Source organism: Jaculus jaculus, chromosome 12, assembly GCF_020740685.1.
Source record: "Jaculus jaculus isolate mJacJac1 chromosome 12, mJacJac1.mat.Y.cur, whole genome shotgun sequence".
Taxonomy (NCBI): Eukaryota; Metazoa; Chordata; class Mammalia; order Rodentia; family Dipodidae; genus Jaculus; species Jaculus jaculus.
This window is the reverse complement of record NC_059113.1, coordinates 59221754-59234353: the sequence shown is the minus strand read 5'-3', so window position 1 is coordinate 59234353 and position 12600 is coordinate 59221754. Positions and strand designations below refer to the sequence as shown.

Here is a 12600-nt window from a genome sequence, read left to right as displayed (position 1 = left end):
CTCTCTCATATAACTGCCTTGGGTAGGTCTTATGTCTTTGCAGTCACCCAGAGGCCTGGTTCCATCTGTTCTGTTGTTCTGTCACCCTCTAGGGTTACTGTGACCCATGGTGCCAGTTCTGGCTCCCAAACAAAGTCCCCCTTGCAGGGCAGGCTGCAGTTATGGCACTGCTGAGGCTCATTTCCCATTGGCTGAGTGTGGTCACATGGCTGTGCCTTGCTGCAAGGGAAGTTAAACAAAGTGATTTTTTTTTCTAATCAATTTACACGTGTGGAGGGGGCACTAGGGCTTCTTGCTGCTACAGATGAACACCAGACACTTGTGCCACTCTTAAAAAACAAACATTTATCTATTTATTTGAGAGAGAGAGAGAGAGAACGCATCAGGACCCCCAGCCACTGCAGTGAACAAACCTTGTGCATCTGGTGGGTACTGGGGAATCAAACCAGGGTCCTTAGGCTTTGCAGGCAAGTGCCTTAACTGCTGAGCCATATCTCTAGCCCTTGTGCTACTTTTTGCATCTGGCTTATGTGGGGGGCTTGGCAATTGAACCCAGGCCAGCAGGCTTTACAAGCAAGCACCTTTAACTGCTGAGCCATCTTCCCACTCCCAGGTTCGATCCTGGCTGTAAACTGAAGGATAGGGGTTTCCTTGACTAAAAGGGAAAAGGAGACTGGATTCTGAGGACAACGAGCAGTTCTTCCCAGGAAGCGATGGAGTCAAGATCTGATCCCAGAGAGGGCTGCCCCAGGGAGCTCCCTGCCCTGACCTCTCACCCTGCACCAGGTGGACATCATGCAGATGTGCATCATGGAGCTGAAGGACAGACCCGGCCAGCCCCTCTTCCACCTGGAGCACTACATCGAGGGCAAGTATATCAAGTACAACTCCAACTCAGGCTTCGTCCGTGACGACAACCTCCGCCTGACCCCGCAGGTGAGCCCTGGCTTGCTCTGCCCACACTGCTACCCTCTGTCTACTCCTGGCCAGTTCATCCTCAGGAGGGTCCCTGGGACATGGGGTCTTCCATCCTCCAGAGACTTCTCAAGTCTTATCGGGAAGTGATGAGGGGTCCCCCCACCTTTATTGTGGCTGGGGATTCACTATTTTATTAATTTATTTAAGATAGAGGGGGGTCATATACCCAGAGAGAGAGAGAGAGGAAGAGGCAGAGGCATGCCACTGCAAATGAACTCCAGACGCATGCACCATCTTGTGCATCTGGCTTACATGGGTACTGGGGATTTGAACCTGGGTCCTTGGGCTTCTCAGGCAAGTGCCTTAACCACTAAGCCATCTCTCTAGCTTTTTTTTTTTTTTTTTTTTTTTGGTAGGGTGTTGCTTTAGCCCAGTCTGACCTGAAATTCACTATGTAGATTCAGGCTGGCCTTGAACTCATGATCCTCTTACCTCTGCCTCTGAAATGCTGGGATTAAAGTCATGTACCGCCATGCCCAGCTCTAAATCTTTTTCTGTTTTTCAAGGTAGGGCCTCACTCTAGCCCAAGCTGATCTGGAATTCACTATATAGCTGTAGGCTGGCCTTGAACTCGTAGTGATCCTATCTCTGCCTTCCAACTGCTAGGATTAAAGGTGTGCACCACCACTCCTGTTGTTTTTTTTAAAACATTTTTATTAATTTGAGACAGAGAAAGAAAGAGACAGAGATTGAGTATGGATGTGCCAGGGCCTTCTGCCACTGCAAATGAATTCCTTTTGTGCATCTGGGTATGCATGGGTACTAGAGAATTGAAATCAGGCCATCAGATTTTGTAGGCAAGCACCTTTGGCATCTGAGCCATCTCTCTAGCCCTTGAAGAAGATTCTTGTTTTTTTTTTCTTTTTGGGTTTAAAGAAAAACATTTTATTTATTTATTTATGTTTAATTTGTTTATTTTTATTTATTTATTTGCAAGAGATAGAGGGAGAGAGAGAGAAAGAATGGGCGCACCAGGGCCTCCAGACGCGTGCACCCCCTTGTGCATCTGGCTAACATGGGTCCTGGGGAATTGAGCCTTGAACCAGGGTCCTTAGGCTTCACAGGCAAGCGCTTAACCACTAAGCCATCTCTCCAGCCCGAAAGACAAACGTTTTAGTTATTTATTTGCAACCAGAGATACATAGAGTGAAGAAAGTCAGAGAGAGTGGGCATGCCAGGGCCTCCAGCTGCTGCAGATGAACTCTAGACGCATGTACCACTTTGTGCATCTGCATTTATGTGGGCACTGGGGAATTGTACCTGGGTTGTTAGGCTTTGCAGACAAGCGCCTTCACCACTGGGCCATCCCTCCAACCCTGAAGAAGATTCTTTAAGGGGACACTCCTGTCACTTAATGCCAGCTTCTGTCAGTAGTCTCAACCTACTCTCAAGCCGGGCTGGAGAGATCACTCAGTGGGTAAGGACATCTGCTGTGCCAGCATGAGGACCTGAACTTGATCCCTGACCCCCATGTTAAAAAAGAATTAGCCAGGTGTGGTAATTCACACCTTTAATCCCAGCACTTGGGAGGCAGAGGTAGGAGGATCACCATGAGTTTGAGGCCACCCTGAGACTACATAGTGAATTACAGGTCAGCCTGGGCTAGACTGAGACCCTACCTCAAAAGACCAAAATAGCCGGGTGTGGTGGCACACGTCTTGAATCCCAGCACTTGGGAGGCAGAGGTAGGAGGATTGCTGTGAGTTCTAGGCCACCCTGAGACTACATAGTGAATTCTAGGTCAGCATGGGCTAGAATGAAACCCTACCTCAAAGAAAAATAAATAAATAGCACTGGTCATGGCCATGCACCCTTGTAACCCCAGCCTTGAAGAGGACAGAAATAAGAGGATCACTGGAACTACCTCATCAACAAGTCTAACAGAAAACAGGTCTAGGCTCAGTGAGAGAGACTGCCTTAACAGAGTAAGGCAGCAGAGCAGTGAAGGACAACATTCTTCGTCCTCTGACCTACACAAGCATGTGCATGTGCACACATTTCTGCACACACGTGCATTCAGTACACATACTAAATAAAATAAGATGCTGGGCTGGAGAGCCTCATGACCCAGGCTTGATTCCCCCGTACCCATGTAAAGCCAAATGCACAAAGTGGTACATATATTTGGAGTTTGTTTTCTGTGGATAGAGACGCTGGCACACTCATTCATATTCTCTCCCTCCCTTTCTCTCTCTCTCTTTCTCCTTGCAAATAATTTTTTTTAAAAAACTGTGCCTACAGGCTCTGTATCTTTGAGGTCCCTGCAGAATTGTGCAGGCCTCCTGCCTTTGTCTTTTATTCTATAAAACTCCCCACATGGGTAGAAAGTTCCTAACATGGGCAGATCTGGGGTGTTCTAACCCCCAGCACAGTAGCTGGCCAGAGTCTGCACATCCATACCCTGATCTCTTACACTCTTCCTGCTCCCACCACAGGCCTTCAGCCACTTTACCTTCGAGCGATCCGGTCATCAGCTGATTGTGGTGGACATCCAGGGTGTGGGTGACCTCTATACTGATCCGCAGATCCACACGGAGACAGGCACTGACTTTGGAGATGGCAACCTTGGTAGGTGTGGAAAGCCAGCCCATTTCCATGGAGTGCTCCCCTAACTTTCACCAGTTCCTGCTACACACAAGGAAACACACAGAGACAGTGTTTGGGCCTTGCCAAGCTCACAGAGCTGGGATATCTGACCCACCTACCAGCTCATCATGCTTCCTGCCTGCCTGCTCACATTTCTAGGGTCTGCACTTTCCCTCCCCAACACCGCCAAAGCAACGCTCCAGATACGCTCTGTTTGCCTGCAGGTGTTCGGGGGATGGCCCTCTTCTTCTCCTCGCATGCCTGCAACCGGATTTGCCAGAGCATGGGCCTCACGCCATTTGACCTCTCACCACGGGAACGAGACGCAGTGAATCAGAACACCGTGCTGCTGGTAGGGAACGCTAACTGGCAGCTGCCTTGAGCTCGCTTCCATAGGGCCCTTCTTGGAGCCATGGGGGTCATCCTGAACTGACTTTTCCAAAGGCTCTTCTGTTCAGCAAGAATGAAAGCCATGGGTGGAAGGGCTCAGGAATGTCAAGAACAGTAGGAGCCTTTCATTTGCCCCACAGAGGTGCCTGCATGACACACATGTACCTGTTAATGTCCCTAGCAGTCAGCCAAGACCATCTTGAGGGGGACAGAGGAGAAGTGTGGGAGCCCCTGCATAAGGACCCACTCTGGCAGCCGGCCCCCCCTGCTCCTTCGCCTTTCAGAGAACTCTGGAGATGAGAACATGAGCGACGTGACCTTCGACTCTCTCCCTTCCTCGCCATCTTCAGCCACACCACACAGCCAGAAGTTGGACCACCTCCGTGAGTCAGGGTTTGGCTCCTGGTCATTGTGACTAGAGGGACAGACACCAAGTAGAACAAACTAATCTGGTTGTCATTCATGGTAGAAAATCAGAATTGCTGGCCCAGATGGTTTTATGGGTGAATTCTTTGAGTGAACTTTAAAGGCAGAGATCAACCAAATGTTATAAAAACAACCCCTGCAGTAGGAAACAAGGCAACACTTTCAGTGTGTGTTTTGAAACTAGCAAAGCCCCGATGTCAAAGTGTGACAAAACACAAAAAGAAGAAAATTTTATTCCAGTCTCACTTATTAAAAAGAAAAAAAAGTGGGCTGGGCATGGTGGCACACGGCTTTAATCCCAGCACTTAGAAGGCAGAGGTAGAAGGATCACTATGAGCTCGAGGCCAGTGTAGGACTACAAAGTTAGTTCCAGGTCAGCTAGGCTAGAGTAAGACCCTACCTTGAGAAATGAAAATTAAAAAAAAAAAAAAGTGGCTAGGCATGGTAGCTCATACCTTAATCCCAGCACTGGGGAAGCCGAGGTAGGAGGATTGTCATGAACTCAGGGCCAGTCTGCTACAAAGTGAGTTCCAAGTCAGCCTGGGCTAGAATGAGACCCTACTGAACATTTTAAAAGAGGTATAAAAGTTCTGAATAAAGTACTAACAGATAAAAACAAACAGTGCTTCGCAGCTGAATGTGAAGATTGCTCAGCATTAGGGACTCTGTTCACATGCAGAGCAGAGCAGAGCCGGCTCTGGGCTGGTGTGCCATGCGGGTTTGATGCTCTCTCTTCAACCTCTAGGGAGAGAGAAAAAGGAGAGGGGGTGAGCAAGAAGAGCAAAGTTGAATCATTATTTCCAGCGTTGAGGTGGCAGTGTGTTGATGGCATGGCCATGAGGTCTGCTGGAAAGAAGGACCAAGGCTGACTCCAGGGTTTTGCTAGAAAAGCTGAAGGATCATGTGACTGTCCGTTCATGTGGGAAAGGCTGTGAGGTCATGGACTCAGAGCAGAAGAGATTTTAATGTTACAACTTTATTAAAGCTGCCTTCCATTTATTTATTTTGGTTTTTGAGACCAGATCTCACTCCAATCCAGGCCAACTTTGAACTCACCACCATCCTCCTACGTGCTGGGATTAAAGGCGTGTACCACCACATCTAGTTTTAAAGCAGCTTTTTAGGTAGGAGACCTTGGGAATAATCAAGATCCAGGGCCAACAGGCCATATGGCCCCTGCATCTGCAGCATGAAGACAGCCAGAGATCATTCTTAACTCAAATGGTGGCTGTTTTCCAAGAAAATTTGGCCTACAGACACTGAACTTTAAATTTTATATAGTTTTCACATGCTATAAAGTTTATTCCTTTTTTCCTCCATTATTTAAAAACTTTAAGGGCCCAGCATCGGGTGGCACATGCCTTTAACCCAGTACTTACAGCACTTGGGAGACAGAGGTAGGAGGATCGCCTTGAGTTTGAGACTACAGAGTGAATTCCAGGTCAGCCTCAGTCAGAGTGAGGCACTACCTCGATAAACTAAAAAAAAAAAAAAAAAAAAAAACAGTTCCCACAACTTTGTGTGTGCATGTACTGTGGATTTAAACCTAGGCCTTATCCAGGTGTGGTGGCGCACGCCTTTAATCCCAGCATTTGGGAGGCAGAGGTAGGAGGATCGCCATGAGTTTGAGGCCACCCTGAGAATACAAAGTGAATTCCAGGTCAGCCTGGGCTAGAGTGAGACCCTCCCTCAAAAAAGTAAAATAAAATAACCAGCCTCGGCCTCATTGCTGCAAGGCCACATTCTACGACTGGGCTCCCCGGTCGCCACTCTTACCAACTTAACCAAAATGGTGCCATAGATGGGATCCAGCTTGCTGAGGGCAGGAGACAGAGGTCAGGGAGGGTCAGTCTTGAAGCCCTCTGAGGCACATATACATATACAAATGGCTTTTCTTCTGTCTTAACTGCACTTGTTGCAGAGCTGAGCATGTTAGTAATTACAAGTGTGAGTAACAAGTACAAGTGTGAATACAGCAGAGACACGAAAGTGAAGTTTCTTCTTCTGGACCCAGTGGCTAGCAAATGACCCACTTAGAAAAAGTTCTTAAAAAGAATTAGCTCTCAGAGCCCGGCTTGGTGCATGCTTTGAATTCCAGCACTCGGGAGACAGTGGTAGAAAGATCAACCATGAGTTTGAGGCCAGCCTGCTGCTACAGAGTGAGTTCCAAGGCAGCCTGGACTAGACTGAGACTCTACCTTGAAAAAAAAATAAAAAAGAATTGTAGCTCTCTAGATGTTGACAGTATCCTTTTCCCATTTTGTACTTTTCTTTAAAAATTAAAATGTGGGCTGGGCATGTAATGTATGCCTTTAATCTCAGCATTTCACAGGCTGTTGGAGCATTGCTGTGAGTTTGAGACCAGCCTGGGATAGACTTAAGACTGTCCGTTAAAACAAAACAAAACAAAACAAAACGGAAAAAACAATGCTGGGTGTGGTGGTGCACACCTTTGGTCCCAGCACTAGGGAGACAGAGATAGGAGGATCACTGTGAGTTCAAGGCCAGCCTGGGACTACAGAGTGAGTTCCAGGTTAGGCTGGGCTACAGTGAGACCTTACTTTGAAAGAAAAAAAAAAAAAGTATTCGGTTTGGGAGATGGCTTAGTGGGTAAAGTTCTTTTTCTGTTTTTTTGAGATAGGGTCTCACTCGGGCTCAGGCTGGCCTGTAATTCACTACGTCATCTCAGAGTAGCCTTGAAGTCATCCTCCTATCTCTGCCTCCCAAGTGCTGGGATTAAAGGCGTGCACTACCACACCCAGCCCTGTAAAGTTCTTTTCTGTGCAAACACGAGGATTTGAGTTTGGATCCCCAGCACCCATGTAAATACAGGTGTGATTGCATGTGCCTGTAATCCTAGTACTGGGGAGAATGAAACAAGGGATTGCCAGGGCTTGCTGGTTAGTTGGTAAGTCAGATTGGTTAGGTCTGGGCCAATGACAGACCCTGTCTCAAAAAAGGTTAGGTGGCTGGGCATGCTGACACATGCCTCTAATCCTATCACTGGGGAGGCTGAAGTAGGAGGATCACTGTGAGTTTGTGACCATACTGAGACTACATAGTGAATTCCAGGTCAGCCTTGGCCAGAGTGAAACTCTACCTCAACCCCCACCCCCACAAAAAAGGTAGAGAAGTGATAGAAGTAGATAGTCCATATTGCCCTCTGCTGCGACATACACGTGTGTGCACCTGCACACACACGTGTGCTCACAAACTAGCATTCTTACACAAGGGCAGACCACACACATACCTCCACATGTACATGTGTGCTAGGTGCTCACAAACATGAACATTCTTATACATGAGTGCACACTTCCACATGCATATATGTGCACCTGAACATGCATGTGTGTGCTTACAAATATGAACATTCTTACACGAGTAAAAACCACACACATGCCTACAAATGAAAAACAAAACCAAACCAAACGTGCTGGGCTTAGTAGGGTATATATGTGTACACACACACCTGTAGCCCCAGCAGGAGGATCACTGCTAGATGGAGGCCACCTGGACTGTTGGTGACACTTGGTACAGGTGCAGTCTGCTGTAAGCAAGCCCGGGGGTAGGATTTGTGCGTGTCCCACATTGTCTTTGCTTGTCCCTGCTCAGATTGGCCTGTATTCAGTGACCTCGATAACATGGCATCTAGAGACCACAACCATGTGGACATTCACCAGGTGAGTGGAGCTGGTGGGGCCGTGGTGTGGTGGAGGGATAGGGCTCCCTTCCACTGGGAACTGAGGGCAGAACTTCTGGTTGAGAGCTGCTGGGGCAACACCAGAAAGACACGGGCTGTGAAGATGCAGATGAACCTCAGCCTTCTGCCTGTCCCCTGGGAGAAGCTGGGCCCACTGCAGTTCCCAAAGATGGTTAAGGAGGTTTCCACATCAGAAAAAGGACAACCTTCTAGAAACTGCTGGACTTTGGCATATACATGAGGCTGGTTGACTCAGATGACCCCATGCTGCGTCTCAGACAAGGAACATAGAATGCGGGTCCCATGGAGATCCAGCTGGGTACATAGGATGTTTCCTACAGCTTTGTGCTGACATGGTGTGAGGTACTCAGGACATTCACTCAAATTATATCAGGGCATCAAATTACAAGTTGAAGTTAGGTGGGCAAGGTGGTACACACTTTTAATCCCAGAACTCATGAGGTAGAGGCAGAAGTATGCCCTGAGTTCAAGGCCACCCTGAACCTACATAGTGAATTCCAGGTCAGCTTGTACTAGAGAGAAACCCTACCTTGAAAAACAAACAAATAAAAAAATTAAAGTTAGAGGTGCTGAATGCAGAAAAGATGACTGTGGTTAAGGTGCTTGCTTGCAAAGCCTAACAGGCAAGGTTCAATTCCCCAGTACCCACATAAAGCCAGATGCACTAAGTGGCCCGTACACCTGGAGTTTGTTTGCAGTGGCAGGAAGCTCTAGCATTCCCGTACTTACTCTGTCTCTCTCAAATACATAAATGAAATGAAATACTTAAAAAAAATTAAAGTTAAAGCTGGGCATTGTGGTTTGTGACTATAATTCCAGCACTCAGTAGGCTGAGGTATGAGGATTGCTATGGCCAGCTTGTGATACTGCGTAAGTTCCAGGTCATCCTGGGCCAGAGTGAGACCCAACCTCAACAACAAAAGTATACACAGCTGTGGAGATGGCTTTGTGGTTAAAGACTTGCAAAGCCTGATAACCCAGGCTTAGTTCTCCAGTACCCACATAAAGCCTGATGCACAAAGTGATGCGTGTATCTGGAGTTTGTTTGCAGTTTTAAGAGGTCCTGGCATACTCATTATTCTCTCCCTCTCTCATTCTCTTTGCCTCTTGCTTTTAAATAAATAAAATATTAAGCCAGGCATGGTGGCGCAAAACAAAAAATTTAATTTTTGTTTTATGAGGAAGGGTCTCTCTCTAGCCCAGGCTGACCTGGAATTCACTATGTAGTCTCAGGGTGGCCTCGAACTCCTGGTGTTCCTCCTACCTCTACATCCCAAGTACTGGAATTAAAGGTGTGTGCCACCACACTTGGCCTATTTAAAATTTTCTATAACTTATACAAATAGAATTAACAGAAATGTCACACTTGCATAGGCTACTTTACATGTCCCTTTCACATTCCCTGAAGGTTCAGGTTCACTCTTGGCTGATTTCAGGTTTGAGTGGTAGAGAAAGGTAATAGTAGGTGACATGTGTGGAGTTATACCATGGCCAGATGGTTTTAAGAGCTTGGAAAACATTCTCATTAATCCCCAAAGCTTACAAGATAGATATGTGTTTTGAATGTGTGTGCGTGTGTGTATGAGTATTAGTGTCTGGGCAAGTGCACATGAGCGTGTATGCATAAGGAGGCCAGAGGACAACCTCAGGTGTCATCCTCAGGAATGCTCTCCACCTCCTTTGAAGCAGGGTCAGTTATTGGCCTGGAGCTAGACTATGCTGGCTGTTGAGTCTCAGAGATCCTCCTATTTCTGCCTCCCTAGTACAAGGATTCCCAGCACATCCTATCACCCCGGAGTTTTATGTAGGTACTGAAAATTGAACTCATGTCCTTCGCTTGTGAGGCAAGCGCCTACCTGACTGACTAGCCCCCGATGCTTTTTATTCCCTTTAAAATAGTTTTTTATGTGTATGTGTGTTCATGTGTAGAACTGTGTATGAGGAGATCAGAGGACAAGGTCATGTGTAAGTTCTCACCTTCCACCCTGTTTGAGGCAGGGTCTCTTGTTACTCACCACGGTGTTCACCAGGCTGGCTGGCCCATGACCTTCTGGGAGATTCTCCTATTTCCTCCCCCATCTTGCTGTAGGTACACAGGGATTACAGATGCTTGTACTACCATGCCTGCCTTTATGTTGGTGCTGGGGATCTGAACTCACGTCCTCACACTTGCACAGTAAACACTTTATCCACAGAGCTATCTCCCCAGACCTTATAACAGGTTTTATTCTAAAACTAGATGGAGCTGGGCATGGTGGTGCATGTCTTTAATCCCAGCATTCAGGAGGCAGAGGTAGGAGGATCACCGTAAGTTTAAGGCTACCCTGAGACTACATAGTGAATTCTAGGTCAGCCTGGGCTAGAGTGAGATCCTACTTTGAAAAAAAACAAGACAGGAGACAAGGGTTATTTTATTTTACTTTATTTTAGAGATAGAGGGGGAGAGATAAGAGAATTGGCATACCAGGGCTTCAGCCACTGCAATCGAACTCCAGATACTTGCACCACCCTAGTGGGCATGCGTGACCTTGCGCTTGCCTCACCTTTGTGCATCTGGCTAACTTGGGATCTGGAGAGTAGAGCATGGGTCCTTAGGCTTCATGGGCAAGTGCCTTAACCACTAAGCCATCTCTCCAGCCCTTCTTTTTTTTTTTTTTTTTTTTGAAAGAGGGAGAGAGAGAAACATATACAGAGAAAGTGGATGCTCCAGGGCTTCTAGCCACTGCAGATGAATTCCAGTCCCATGTGCCAGCATGTGCATCTAGCTTATGTGGGTTCTGGAGAATTGAACCTGGGACCTTTTTGGCTTTGCAGGCAAGCACCTGAACCGTTAAGCCATCTTTCCAACCCAGTTATTTTGGCTCACAGTTTCATAGGTTCAGTCTACTTGGTTCCATGATGATGGGAGCATCCCCAAGCACAGTTGCTCACCCATGGCAACCAGCAAATGGGGATCGGTGGAGGGGAAGGGTCTGGGCACAATAAATATCCCTCAGCCAGGGCCCATCTAGTTCTGATTAGTTAACCCACTGATAAGGCTAGCATGGCCATGATCCCATCACCTTTTATATCCAAATCCTAATGCAGCCCCTTAATGTTGGTGCTAGGGTGAATCCTCACAGCTAGGGAAACGGAGGCTCAGAGAAATTGAACAACTGCTCGGGTTCTAAATGGCAAATAACTAAGCTCAAGTTGAGCCAGGCAAGCTGGCTCCCGAGTCCTCCCTCTTTGCCACTACTGTGCACTCTTCTCTGGTGTTCTGATCAGCATGGGCCAGGAAAATGGTAAGCTAGGGAGTGGAGAAAAAGAGAGAAAGAAAATGATTGTCATATCCAAATGTCACCACCATTGGGTACTCAGAAGACCACTAGAACTCCAAGATCATCTTCTCTCTACAGGATTCTGAGGCCAGTGGGGACAGTGGATATCCCAGTGAGAAGCGCAGTGAGCTGGGTGACCCTGAGCCTCGAGAACACGTAAGCACCTCCCCCCCAGACAATGAGTCCAGAGTCCTCTGTTACCTCATCTAGCCTCCAGGAGAGGAGGGCAAGAAGCTAGAGGAGGAATGAGAGTGGACGCTGAGAGCATAGAAATAACAAAGCAGAATGTTTCAGGTAAATGTTGGAAAGAAGTAAAACGGGCTGATGTGGGTGAGGAAAGAGACAATGCAGAGGCTCAGAGACAAGGTTGAAAATGGCAGACCACCTGGGCATGTAGGCACACACATGATGGAAGGCTGAGGCAGGAGGATCAGGAGTTCAAGGCCAGTCTGGGCTACCTTGGGAGACCCTGTCTCAAAAAGAACAAAACACAGGAATAGAGAGATGGTTTAGTGGTTAAGGCACTTTCCTGCAAAGCCAAAGGACCCAGGTTCAATTCCCCAGGACTCACATAAGCCAGGTGCACGGAATGGTGCATTTATCTGGAGCTTGTTTGCAATAGATGGAGGCTCTGGTGCATCCATTCTCTCTCTATCTGCCTCTCCCCTCCCCCCTCTCTGTTTCTCAAATAAATATATATATATATATTTTTTTTTTAAAAGAGCCAAAAGTGGTGGCCTACACCTTTAATCTCAGCACTCAGGAGGCAGAGGTAGGAGGATTGCCATGAGTTCCAGGCTACCCTGAGACTACATAGTAAATTCCAGGTCAGCCTGAGCTAGCGTGGGACCCTACCTTGGAAAATCCCCCAAAAATAATAATTAAAAAATTAAAATTTTTCAAAAGAACAAAATTAAATCAAGGAAGAGAGGGAAGTGGAAGGGAAGGGAGAAGGACATACTAATCTCTTAGTGAAGCTGTAGCCTTTGGTTGCTGAGCACAGAGGATGCTGGGTAATAGATTTACCTGGGACTGGTATAGGTGGGAAAGTGCAGCTCAAAGGCACAGGGCCCTGAAAGTGTTAGGGAGGGTCTTAGACACCAGTTTCCTCAGTCCCCCTAACAGCATCCTGGGTGGGAGGCCTGGGCACTCAGCCTTGCACAGGTTTCACTGGGTGTC

General features: G+C 47.3%; 1 protein-coding gene across 4 annotated transcripts in view; it reads left to right on the top strand.

Moving 5' to 3' along the window:
- Eef2k (eukaryotic elongation factor 2 kinase) overlaps nt 1-12600 on the top strand; it is an 87865-nt gene that overhangs the window by 60651 nt on the left and 14614 nt on the right. For 3 of the 4 annotated variants that reach the window (XM_045131535.1, XM_045131537.1, XM_004670218.2), the window contains exons 7-12: nt 787-936; nt 3414-3546; nt 3789-3916; nt 4136-4337; nt 7993-8060; nt 11500-11577. In XM_045131535.1, coding sequence (XP_044987470.1) covers nt 787-936; nt 3414-3546; nt 3789-3916; nt 4136-4337; nt 7993-8060; nt 11500-11577 — 759 coding nt within the window. The remainder of the gene's footprint in view (nt 1-786; nt 937-3413; nt 3547-3788; nt 3917-4135; nt 4338-7992; nt 8061-11499; nt 11578-12600) is intronic. The other variant, XM_045131536.1, reaches the window with a different exon arrangement.